This window comes from Anguilla anguilla, chromosome 8 (assembly GCF_013347855.1).
Source record: "Anguilla anguilla isolate fAngAng1 chromosome 8, fAngAng1.pri, whole genome shotgun sequence".
Taxonomy (NCBI): domain Eukaryota; kingdom Metazoa; phylum Chordata; class Actinopteri; order Anguilliformes; family Anguillidae; genus Anguilla; species Anguilla anguilla.
Window position 1 is genome coordinate 2691068 of NC_049208.1, and position 12926 is coordinate 2703993.

Sequence of the window (12926 nt, forward strand, 5' to 3'; positions counted from 1 at the left end):
ATCTGTGAGTAATGAGGGGTTATCGGTGATCGTACGGTTTTGATAACCGTGTTAACTGTGGCTGTTTCTCCTGCAGGTGATCGCATAGTGAAGGTGAATGGAGAGAGCATCATTGGGAAGACCTACTCCCAGGTCATCGCCCTCATACAGAACAGGTAAGGAAACCGCTCACCTGCACCCAGGTCTTAGCCCTGATACAGAACAGGTAAGGATCATGACTCACCTGGGCCCAGGTCTTAGCCCTGATACAGAACAGGTAAGGATCATGACTCACCTGGGCCCAGGTCTTAGCCCTGATACAGAACAGGTAAGGATCATGACTCACCTGGGCCCAGGTCTTAGCCCTGATACAGAACAGGTAAGGATCATGACTCACCTGGGCCCAGGTCTTAGCCCTGATACAGAACAGGTAAGGATCATGACTCACCTGGGCCCAGGTCTTAGCCCTGATACAGAACAGGTGAGGAAACATGACTTAGCTGGAGTGTACATCAGTCTACCTGCCTGATCCCCACCCCCCCCCCCACTTGTTACATGTTGCCCCATCCCAGCACTTCCTGGTAATTTGTATTTGTCCTAATACTGTAGCTTATTCTTCTGCCTAGTTGGCTTTGCAGAGGTTAGGTCAGAACAGTGTTCACTGTGTGAACTAAACTGTGTTCTCGGCTAGAAATAGCTGTACAAAATAAGTATTGTACCTTACTGAACCTGTGTTTAGCAGTTGTCCATGACCATGAAATGCACTTTTTGTACGTCACTTTGGATAAAAGCGTCTGCCAAGTAAATGTAATGTAATATAATGTAATGATTACACTTGTCGTATTGAGGTTTAATCTTCAAGTTCAGCGGAGAGTTTTGGAAAGTCTCAGTGAAGGAAACTGACATGATACGTAATTGCCACTGCTTTTGATATGCTATGAAGCGTTACGCTGTGCTTATGAAGGGGCGTAGAGGCGTTATAAGCAGTCTGACTCAGGCGTACCGTTAACTTGCCGTGGTTTCCGTTTCAGTGATGCCGTCCTCGAGCTGTGTGTGATGCCGAAAGACGAAGACATCCTACAGCTGGTAAGTGCCTTTAGTCACAGACTCCGCCCGCCCCTCCGGCCCTGTCTAATGAGGGACGTGGAGGTCTGAGCTGGGTTCAGTTATAGAGGAGTTTGTGTGTGTGTGTGTGTGTGTGTGAGTGTGTGAGTGTGTGTGCGTGTGTGTGTGTGAGTGAGTGAGTGTGTGAGAGATTTTGTGTGTGAGTTTGTGCTGAGTTCAGTTATAGAGGGACTGTGTGTGTGAGTGTGTGTGTGAGAGATTTTGTGTGTGAGTTTGTGCTGAGTTCAGTTATAGAGGGACTGTGTGTGTGAGTGTGTGTGTGAGTGAGTGTGTGAGAGATTTTGTGTGTGAGTTTGTGCTGAGTTCAGTTACAGAGGTATTGGCTGTGTGTGTCTTACTGTGGCCTAATCTGTGTGTGAACATTGGTGTGTGCGGCTAATTCAGTAACTCAGCCAGGGTACCTGCTCTTGAGACCCAGGCTAGGTCCTCTCTGCAGGTGAAATGGAGTTTGGGTTGTGTAGACCTGTAACCCATGCTGGATGGAGGACCTTCGTAACCGTGTAGGCCTGTCTTATCGTTATTATTGTTCTATTGAGGAGTAATGTCGTAATTTTAGGTTATTTACTGCTACTGTGCGCATGCTCTGATTAATTGTTATTGCACACCAACCACAAGGGTCCCGTTCAATGCCTAAGTTAATGAATGAAATCATTAAAACCTGTGTTGTAATGAAGCCCATTGAGCTCTGCAGCACCAGACGTAGTTTAAAGGAAGATAAACGTAAATAACGTAATGAATCGTTGTGGGAATTTTGTGTTCCTGAACTGATTTTTAATGTTTGCGACATTCAGTTTTAAGAGAACCTCTAGCCCAGCTGTGGACATTAGCATTAGCTCTGCTCCCGTTCCCCCTCTGGAACATTACTGCTTATGACTGACCTTCGCTCTGCAGACTGGCTCAGTGTGTGTGTGTGTGTGTGTGTGAGAGAGAGAGTAGGTGTGTGTGTGTGTGTGTGTGTGCGCGTGCGTGTGACTGCAGTTATATATCATGCGAACAGCAGACTCTCCCTGTCCTTGATAAAGCGTAATGGAAAGGCCCTGTTAGAGCTCACAGAACAGAGCAGAGTGGATCTCTCTCCTGTTAGAGCTCACAGAACAGAGCAGAGTGGATCTCTCTCCTGTTAGAGCTCACAGAACAGAGCAGGGTGGATCTCTCTTCTGTTAGAGCTCACAGAACAGAGCAGAGTGGATCTCTCTCCTGTTAGAGCTCACAGAACAGAGCAGGGTGGATCTCTCTTCTGTTAGAGCTCACAGAACAGAGCAGAGTGGATCTCTCTCCTGTTAGAGCTCACAGAACAGAGCAGAGTGGATCTCTCTCCTGTTAGAGCTCACAGAACAGAGCAGAGTGGATCTCTCTCCTGTTAGAGCTCACAGAACAGAGCAGAGTGGATCTCTCTCCTGTCAGAGCTCACAGAACAGAGCAGAGTGGATCTCTCTCCTGTCAGAGCTCACAGAACAGAGCAGAGTGGATCTCTCTCCTGTTAGAGCTCACAGAACAGAGCAGAGTGGATCTCTCTCCTCTTAGAGCTCACAGAACAGAGCAGAGTGGATCTCTCTCCTGTTAGAGCTCACAGAACAGAGTGGATCTCTCCTGTTAGAGCTCACAGAACAGAGCAGACTGGATCTCTCTCCTGTTAGAGCTCACAGAGCAGAGTGGATCTCTCCTGTTAGAGCTCACAGAACAGAGCAGAGTGGATCTCTCCTGTTAGAGCTCACAGAACAGAGCAGAGTGGATCTCTCTCCTGTTAGAGCCCCCCTGAACAGAGCAGAGTGGATCTCTCTCCTGTTAGAGCTCACAGAACAGAGCAGAGTGGATCTCTCTCCTGTTAGAGCTCACAGAACAGAGCAGAGTGGATCTCTCTCCTGTTAGAGACAGTTTGTTAACACAGTTAATGTGTAAGAAACACAGTTTGCCTTTGTTAGCACAGTTACTTCAGAAAAAGCACAAGCTGACCTCATTTGCACAGTTTGGCCCAGTCAGCACAGTTTTGGTGGAAGATGCACAGGCTAACCTCATTAGCGCAGTCTGTCCTAATTGACACAGTTTGTCCTAGTTAGCACAGGCCGTAAGGAGTGCGGACTAGAGGTTTGGGGAGGCTGTGCTGAATCTGTGTCAGTTATAAATAGGGAGTTGTGAAGTTTTTTTAGGCGGGCGAAAGAACATAAAGTTTTGCTTGTCCTGAGTTTTTTTTTTTTTAACTTACCCTATTTCTGCGTGTCCTGTTCTCCTGTCCCCATGGGAACGGGGAGGGCTGCAGTCCTCAGGCTGATAAATACACACCAACAGAAACATCTCAGATTCCATATTCTTAATGGACACAAGAGCAGTGCTTTAACGACAATAACCTCATTTACCCGGCTCTCTTCCTGCTGTACGCTCAGAATACTGCCCAGATCATGTGACCTTATTTACCCGGCTCTCTTCCTGCAGTACGCTCAGAATACTGCCCAGATCATGTGACCTTATTTACCCAGGTCTCTTCCTGCTGTACGCTCAGAATACTGCCCAGATCATGTGACCTCATTTACCCGGCTCTCTTCCTGCTGTACACTCGGAATACTGCCCAGATCATGTGACCTTATTTACCCGGGTCTCTTCCTGCAGTACACTCTGAATACTGCCCAGATCATGTGACCTTATTTACCCGGGTCTCTTCCTGCAGTACACTCTGAATACTGCCCAGATCATGTGACCTTATTTACCCGGGTCTCTTCCTGCTGTACGCTCAGAATACTGCCCAGATCATGTGACCTTATTTACCCGGGTCTCTTCCTGCTGTATGCTCAGAATACTGCCCAGATCATGTGACCTTATTTACCCGGGTCTCTTCCTGCAGTACGCTCAGAATACTGCCCAGATCATGTGACCTTATTTACCCAGGTCTCTTCCTGCAGTACACTCGGAATACTGCCCAGATCATGTGACCTTATTTACCCGGCTCTCTTCCTGCAGTACGCTCAGAATACTGCCCAGATCATGTGACCTTATTTACCCGGGTCTCTTCCTGCAGTACGCTCAGAATACTGCCCAGATCATGTGACCTTATTTACCCAGGTCTCTTCCTGCAGTACACTCAGAATACTGCCCAAAATACTGCCTGGTGTTGGGCCCAGACCATAGTGTGGGAGTGCGAAACTCTTACACAGTCTCTGTCTCACTCTGTCACACTGTGTATTGTGCTCTCTCTCTCTCTCTCGCTTTCCCTCGTTCTTTTTCTCTCTCTCTCTCTCTCCCTCTCCCTTTCTCTCATATTCCTTCTGTCTATTTTTCTTTGTCTGTCTCTCTATATCTCTACGTATCTCTCTCTCATATTCTGTTTCTGTCTATCTCTCTCTCAGTGTATCTCTCTTTATCTCTCTCTCAGTGTATCTCTCTTTATCTCTCTCTCTCTCTGACTCTGTGTTTGGTGGAATAAAGAGAACGAGGGACAGAAAAGCTGATAGGGCGTTTGTATGAGAGGCATTGAGAACGAAAACTGAAAGAACGTAACGGGCTAGAGAGGAGAAAAGAGGGAGAAAGAGGGGGGATGAGATGTGAAAAAGAGAGGGAGAGTGAAAGAGGGAGAGTGGTAGAGAAAGATAAAGGGAAAGAAGGAATGGGCGAGTCATAGAGGAAGAGAGAGAGACGGAGAGAGACCAGCGTCCTGCCCGTGTGACAGACTGTGCCCCAGGATGCCAGCTCCACTCCGTCTGGCCCTCTTCCGGAAGGTTCCATGAGGCGACATGTTGGCTGCCAGTGCTGCTCGCGGTGCCAGGGCTGGCTGTGTGATTCGCTGATGTCACACAGGTGTTTACTGTATAGCGTAGACCACCAACAGTCCACGTCAGAGAGGTGTAAGAGTGCATCATGGGATAGGATTGTGGATTCCCCCTTGACTGGGTGACTGCAGGAAGAATGAATGGGACGGGATAGGGAGAATGAATGGAGCAGGACGGAGAATGAATGGGACAGGACAGGGAGAATGAATGGGACAGGATGGAGAATGAATGGGACAGGACAGGGAGAATGAATGGGACAAGACAGGGAGAATGAATGGGACAGGACAGGGAGAATGAATGGGACAGGACGGAGAATGAATGGGACGGGACAGGGAGAATGAATGGGACGGGACAGGGAGAATGAATGGGACGGGACAGGGAGAATGAATGGGACAGGACAGGGAGAATGAATGGGACAGGATGGAGAATGAATGGGACAGGACAGGGAGAATGAATGGGACAGGACAGGGAGAATGAATGGGACAGGATGGAGAATGAATGGGACAGGACAGGGAGAATGAATGGGACAGGACAGGGAGAATGAATGGGTCAGGACAGGGAGAATGAATGGGACGGGACAGGGAGAATGAATGGGACGGGACAGGGAGAATGAATGGGACAGGACAGGGAGAATGAATGGGACAGGACAGGGAGAATGAATGGGACAGGACAGGGAGAATGAATGGGGCGGGACAGGACGGAGAATGAATGGGACAGGACAGGGAGAATGAATGGGGCGGGACAGGGAGAATGAATGGGGCGGGACAGGGAGAATGAATGGGACAGGACAGGGAGAATGAATGGGGCGGGACAGGGAGAATGAATGGGACAGGGAGAATGAATGGGACGGGACAGGGAGAATGAATGGGACAGGACAGGGAGAATGAATGGGGCGGGACAGGGAGAATGAAAGGGGCGGGACAGGGAGAATGAATGGGGCGGGACAGGGAGAATGAATGGGACAGGACAGGGAGAATGAATGGGGCGGGACAGGGAGAATGAAAGGGGCGGGACAGGGAGAATGAATGGGGCGGGACAGGGAGAATGAATGGGGCGGGACAGGGAGAATGAATGGGACGGGACAGGGAGAATGAATGGGGCGGGACAGGGAGAATGAATGGGATGGGACAGGGAGAATGAATGGGGCGGGACAGGGAGAATGAATGGGACAGGGAGAATGAATGGGACAGGACAGGGAGAATGAATGGGACAGGGAGAATGAATGGGACGGGACAGGGAGAATGAATGGGACAGGACAGGGAGAATGAATGGGGCGGGACAGGGAGAATGAATGGGACAGGACAGGGAGAATGAATGGGGCGGGACAGGGAGAATGAATGGGACAGGACAGGGAGAATGAATACTAATGTGATAATGAATAATAGAGCAGTGGGCTGGGTGGCTGTTTGCCCCTGTTTGGGGATTATTGGTGGGGTTTTTTGGGCAGAGGAGGAAAAGAAGTTGAACTCTGGGACTTGCTTTCTGCATTAGTATTATGTTCTAGGTCCCCCCCCCCCCCCCAGTCTTACCATTTAGACATCTGATGCGTGCTCCGGTGAAGCACCATGCGCTCTGCTGGGCTCAGATGCTCCGAGCTCTCAGAGGTGAGATTTCACACTTCGTACGGGAATCTCCTCCTCCGTATCCGGGCTTCCTTCCAGCCGTGATCTGAGTCACTATATCCCGACTTCAGGAATGTGATTTCTTTTTCAGATTAATTTGGGAAACGGTGCTGATCAGACCGTTAGTGTGTCTCTGGGGGGTTGCGGGTATTTGACCCGAATGCTGAGCTTTGTCTCCCACTGACGGCTGTCACAGAGTCAGCCAGTAACGACAACGCAGGGCTCTATAAATGAATATTTCCCTGATTAATCGAGGGGAAAAGAGATGTGTTGTACCTTGTGTAGTTTGTAGTTCAGGATCAGGGTCAGTGGCTTTGGCAGGAAGAGCTGCAGGATTTGTGGAGCTGTGTGTGTTAGAGTGTGTGTTTGGTTTTTCCTGTGAATAAAATGCTCGCAGTACTTTCTCATTAAGTGTGACTGTCAGAGGCTGATCATGAGAGAGAGGAGCAGTTATCTTTTTAACGGTGTCTCTGTACCGTTTGAACATGTTATCAGAGCATCGTTTCACAAAGGACCTTCCCCTGCTTTTCATGTGATAGGGAGAGAGAGGGAGCCTGTTAATCAGACAATAACAGAGAGACGGAGAGAATAAGAGAGAGGGAGATGGAGAGGCGGTGAGAAAGAGATTGAGAGAAGGAGAGACCGAGAGAATAAGAGATAGGGACAGAGGGAGAGACGGAGAGAATGAGAGACAGAGGGAGAGCCAGAGAGAGACTGAGCGAATGAGAGAGAGGGAGGGAGAGCCAGAGAGAGATGGGGAGAATAAGAGATGGAGACAGGGAGAGATGGAGAGAGGGAGAGAAGGAGAGAAGGAAAAAGCACGAGACGGAGGTTCTCGCTGAAGTCCATATATTCCATTTCCTCATGAGCTTGACACATCTGTTGCTGTCACGGCAACTGGTCCACGTTGCTAACGGCGCGTGAAGGGAGGGGGGGGGGGGGGGGGGGGGGTAGCGCTGCACTGTGCCGTAACCTGGGAACTGGGGGGGGGGGGGACGTGACATCAGCAAGTGAGCAGAGGACAACAACTCACTGAGGGAAAAATAATGAAATAAAACCCTCGTGCAGACACCAAAAGAGACGGATCACTTATCTGAGCCTTACAGACCAGAGGGGAGACCACACAGCTGTGCAGAGGGGAAACCACACAGCTGTGCTGTACAGAGGGGAGACCACACAGCTGCACTCAGCTGTGCCATAGAGAAGGGAGACCTCACAGCTGCACTCAGCTGTGCTGTAGAGAAGGGAGACCACGCAGCTGCACACAACTGTGCTGTACAGATGGGAGACCACACAGTTGTGCTGTACAGAGGGGAAACCACACAGCTGTGCTGTACAGAGAGGAGACCACTCAGCTGTGCTATAGAGGGGAGACCATGCAGCTGTGCTGCACTGAGGGGAGACCACACAGCTGTGCTGTACAGAGGGGAGACCACACAGCTGTGCTGCACTGAGGGGAGACCACACAGCTGTGCTGTACAGAGGGGAGACCACACAGCTGTGCTGTACAGAGGGGAGACCACGCAGCTGCAGTCTGAGTCATACAGAGGGGAGACCATGAAGCTGCACTCAGCTGATGGTGCTGGATCTGAGACAGGTGGGCGCTGGGCTGTTGAGTAGGAGAGAGAGAGTGATGGAGAGAGAGAGAGCAAATGTGATGGAGAGGGAGAGGGAGCGAGTGTGTGAGGGGGTGGGAGGGGGAGGCGGAGAGTAATGGAGAGAGAGTGCGAGAGAGAGAGAGAGGGAGGGAGGGAGCGCGAGAGAGAGAGCGAGTGGGAGAGGGAGGGATAGCAGAGCTGTTCGTCTGAGCGGAATGTATAATCGAGCAGCTGTTTTCGTCACACGGGCAGTAGCGACTGTGGAGAGGGAGAGAGAGCGAGACACAGGCAGGCTACCGAGCGCTGGGGATCGTGGGTAATCTCCTATCGCGGACGCACTGACAGACAGACAGACAGACAGACAGACGGACGGACAGAAGGATGGGGGGGGGACCCGGGGCCCGTCTGGGGGCTCTCTGCGGGAGGCAGGCTGCCGCCACGGCGACGCAGCGTCTCCGAGATCGGGGCGCGGTGGGGGCGAGCGGGAGGCAGCGCTAACGGCTAGCGGCTAGCGGCTAACGGCGCCGACGGCGACGACGACGACGACAGCAGCCCCAGGAGCCAACCCCGCGCTCTGGCTATGCGCTTGTGTGCTCATCTCTCCTCTCCTCTCTCCTCCTCTCCTCTCTCTCCTCTCTCCTGCTCTCTCTCTCTCTCTCTGTCTCTGCCTGCCTCTCTGTCCGTCTCCACTCCTCCTCCTCCACCTGCAGTTTTCCAGGGAAAGCGTCGCGCCGGTAAGCAGGGGGATAAATACAGCTTGGTGTTGTCGTCTCTCAGTGGGCATGTCGTCTGCGTTTCCCATCTCGCTGCTTATTTATTTATTTATTTATGTGTTTGTTTGTTTTTATGGGAGAGAATGACATCCTTCTCAGATCTGTCTGTTCCTTTCTGTCCCCTGTAGGGGACATGAGTCTCTCTTTTAAATCTCTGGATTCTTATATTCTACTGAGCTGAGACATACACTACAGGGCACATTCGTTAAATGTCAAATAAAGAAGATTATATTTTTAAAAATATTATCAGTACTACATGTTTTTGTCATCCAAGACATTTTTATTATGTCAAAAAATGTAAATACTTCTGCTGGATCTCTGGAGGATGTATATTTCTTACGACATGATATTTGTAGGAGAAAGAGATGCTGATTTTAAGCACCTGTTGTTTGTCTGTGTTTTCTGTTCAACTGCCATCTCTCTGTGAATGTGCAGTATTCCAGCCCCTACACTGTGAGTGTACAGGTTTCCGACATTCCCTCTGAGTGTGCAGGATTCTGACATTCCCTCTGAGTGTGCAGGATTCCGACATTCCCTCTGAGTGTGCAGGATTCCGACATTCCATCTGTGAGTGTGCAGGATGTTGACATTCCCTCTGTGCGTGTGAAGGTTTCCGACCTTCCCTCTGTGAGTGTAAGGATTTTGGCATTCCCTTTAGAGGGTGCAGAATTCCAGCATTCCCTTTGTGAGTGCAGGTTTTCCGACATTCCGTCTGTTAGTGTGAAGGATTCCCACGGGTTTCCAGCATTCCCTCTGTGAGTGTGCGGGATTCCGGCATTCCCTCTGTGAGTGTGCGGCATTCCCTCTGTGAGTGTGCGGTATTCCCTCTGTGAGTGTGCGGGATTCCGGCTGTGAGTGTGCGGGATTCCGGCATTCCCTCTGTGAGTGTGCGGGATTCCCTCTGTGAGTGTGCAGGATTCCAGCTGTAATCACAGGTCCTGTTTGACTCCTCCAGCCTGACTGCGCTCAGCGGGTGTGTGTGCAGCTCCTCCCCCTGCTGTCTTCCGTATCGCTCCTCTCCTCCCTTCTGTGGAGAGGCCTTTGGCCCCGGAGCGGGCGAGGGAGGGAGGGAGGGAGGGAGGGAGGGTTAGGAGGGCTTGGCAGCTGATAAGTGCGCAGGGGTGGGGTGGGGGTGGGGCTGGGGACGCAATCTGACACCGCAGGTGACGGCGGGCGTAAAGTCCGCCTGGCTGTTCCTGCTCGCGCCCCGTCCCGCCGCGTCCCGTCTCCGTTTCATTTCCTGAGCAGCGGTGCGGTGGGAGACCGAGCTGAGCACCGCGTTCCCGCTCCGACTGCGAAAAACAGAAACGGAAACGCAAACGCGATCGCCAGCGCTGACGGGGGGGGGGGGGGAGAGGAGGACGCCGCGATTGTGACTGCTCCGTCGCTGAACCCGGGAGGTGGGGGCTGTTGGGACGGTTGGGGAGGTGGGGGCTGTTGGGACGGTTGGGGAGGTGGGCGGGGGGGTGAAGATGATCACGGAGGTGTCCTTCAGGGCCGTGGCCCACAGGGGGCGGGGCTCGGGCCTGACTATCAGCCTGCGGTCCTGGGTCCGGGAACCCCCCCCCCTCCCCCTCCCCCTCCCCGGGGTCAAAGGTGAGTGAAGGCTGCGCTGCGTACACTGCGCCGCTGTGCTGCGGCCCCGCATGCTTCTGTCGCATTAAATGCGCGTTTAAATGCGACCGGCTGCCCGAGCCAGCCTGCCGTCTCTGATCAGGCCCTGTTCACTCTGCAGATCTGTCTCCCCACGTCTGTCTCCTCCCTTCTCATTTTCCCTTCTTCCTTCTTACACACGTCAGCCCTGGGTGCAGTTGGTTTATTTGTCTGCCTTGCCTGTTTTAGGATCGTATGCCATTTTGTGTTGTTGTTTGTCTTTTGTCTGGTCTCTCCTCTGTCATGTTCTCGTTGGTCGGACGGTGTTAATGAGTCGCTGAGTCCTTGTTGTGTTTCGCTTACTTTGCCGTTTTTGGGGCGAGGTTTTCTGAGGATAAGTGTCTGAGGATTTTCTGATACTACGAATCCCAGAATTCTCTGTGACTGTGACGCACTCCTAGGATTGGCTTGGAATGTCCATCACAGAAAGCACAGTGTTTAATCTCCCTGTTGAACTGGGCTGTGTGCCTCTTACTAAGTCACATCAGAACCAACAGGACAGACCGAGGGTGTAGCAGTTACACATCAGTGTAATGTAGCGGGTAGGGAACTGGACTCGCAATTCAGGGGTTTGCAGGCTCGATTCCCATGTGGGGGCAATGCCATTTCACCCTCGGACAAAAAGGTTGGCTGAATGACTTTGCTGAGTGCTTATGCTGTGTAAATGTTTTGAATGTGAATTTACTGACACCCCCCCCCCATTTTGTGGAAATGTTTATTTAAGTGACCCCCCCTGTTGTGCTCCCCCCTCTCCGCAGGCGTATTCCCAGGACGCCTATCAGAAGGGCCATGGGTCCTACAGCGGGAACGCCCTCCACATCCCAGAGCCGCCGCCCCTGCGCTACCCGCGCGTAGAGCCTAAACCCGGCGGGATGTCCCACAGCCCCGAGCCGGCCCCCGCGGAGCTGGCCTACCGCCTGGAGATCCCCGTGCCCCCCTCCCCGCCCCCCACGGGGGCCGCGGGCCAGGTGGAGCCCCCCGGCCTTTCGGGGGCCTGCCACAGGACCGAGGAGTGGCGGTACGGGGCGGGGCCTCCAGACCCGAGCGCGCTGAGGACCAGGCCCGCCCCCGCCCCCGCCCCCGGGCCCGTTTCTGCCGCCCGGCCACCCCCGCCCCCCCACCCCGCTCGCCCGCTGGACACCGCCGTGTTCGCCACCCCCGGCTGCCCCGCCTCCGTCAGGACCTCGCTGGCGGAACCCAATCACTACGCCCCGCCCCTCCCCCACTCCTCCTCCTCCTCGGCCAATCCGGCGCCGGCCTCCCGGCAGAGCATAGACTGGCGGACGTACACGACGTACCGGGAGTACGTGGACAGCAGGCGCATCCGCGCGTACGGCGGGCGCACCATCCAGGAGCGGCTGGACAGCTTCCGGGCCGCGGAGTTCGACCCGGCGTCCCGCGGGTCCCCCGGGCGCCGCCGCAGCACCTCCCACGACCGGGCCGCCCTTCACCACCCCGGCCCCGCCCCCTGCCCCGCCCCGCCCCCGCGCAGCATCTCGCACGACCGCCTGGGCCTGGGGCTGGGGGGCCGCCCCGCCGCCGCCGCCGCCGCCCCGCCCAGGGACTGGACCCGGCCCGCCCCCCGGGACTCCAAACCGCGCGCCCGCTCCTTCGACTTCCTGGAGCCCTCGGAGAGGCGGGGCTTCGGGAGGGCGGAGCCTGACGACCGGCTCCAGCAGGGCCGCCCGCCCGGCGCGCAGCCCCTCCCCCTGCAGCGGCCCGGCGCGGCCCCCCACCACCTCCACCGCCAACAGCCCCCCCTCCACAGGGCCCCGCTCACTGGGGGCCATGGCAACAGTTTCCGGGCGGGGCCTGCCCCTGCGCCCGGGCTCACCAAAGGTACGGAGCAGCTGCTGGGGTCCCACGCGGACGCCCCGAAAGACCAAAGACCCGCGACGGTCACGGTCAACCACCTGCCCCCTCGCCCCGGGGCCCAGAGCGCCGCGCCGCGCTCCACCTCCTGCCCCGCCCCCTCCAGCTCCGCCTCCTGCCCCTCCAGCAACGGGAAGGGGGCGGAGCCGGCGGTGGTCCTGCGGGAGAAGCCGCCCACGGGCAGGCTAGGCCCCGCCTCCCAGCCGCTCCGCCACCCCTCCTACATCCTGGCCGTGAGCGAATCGGACGCTGGCCCCGCCCCCGTGCCGGACTCGGCCTGCTGGCTGCCCAATGACGCGCGGCGGGAGCTTCGGATCCAGCAGCAGCAGCAGCAGCAGGCCACGCCCCCCGCCCCTGACGGCCTGGACCAATCGCTGGACTCCATCCCCTTCATCGGTAAGAGCCACCGCCGCCATGGGGGTTGCCATGGAAACAGAGCTCGGAATTCACACAGCCAGACGGGAGTTTGGGTGGGTGGGTGGGTGGTGGGGGGGTGGTGTTGGGGGATAACAGGCTTATAAAAGGATGCCAATCGTTATGGAGAGT

At 54.6% G+C, this 12926-nt stretch overlaps 1 protein-coding gene across 1 annotated transcript in view; it reads left to right on the forward strand.

Annotated features, from left to right (window-relative positions):
- Positions 1–12926, forward strand: part of LOC118233443 (rho GTPase-activating protein 21-like) — a 38528-nt gene that overhangs the window by 4055 nt on the left and 21547 nt on the right. Inside the window, 4 exon segments of the mRNA XM_035429230.1 lie at positions 77–155; positions 1011–1065; positions 8793–8816; positions 11267–12776. Coding sequence (XP_035285121.1) covers positions 77–155; positions 1011–1065; positions 8793–8816; positions 11267–12776 — 1668 coding nt within the window.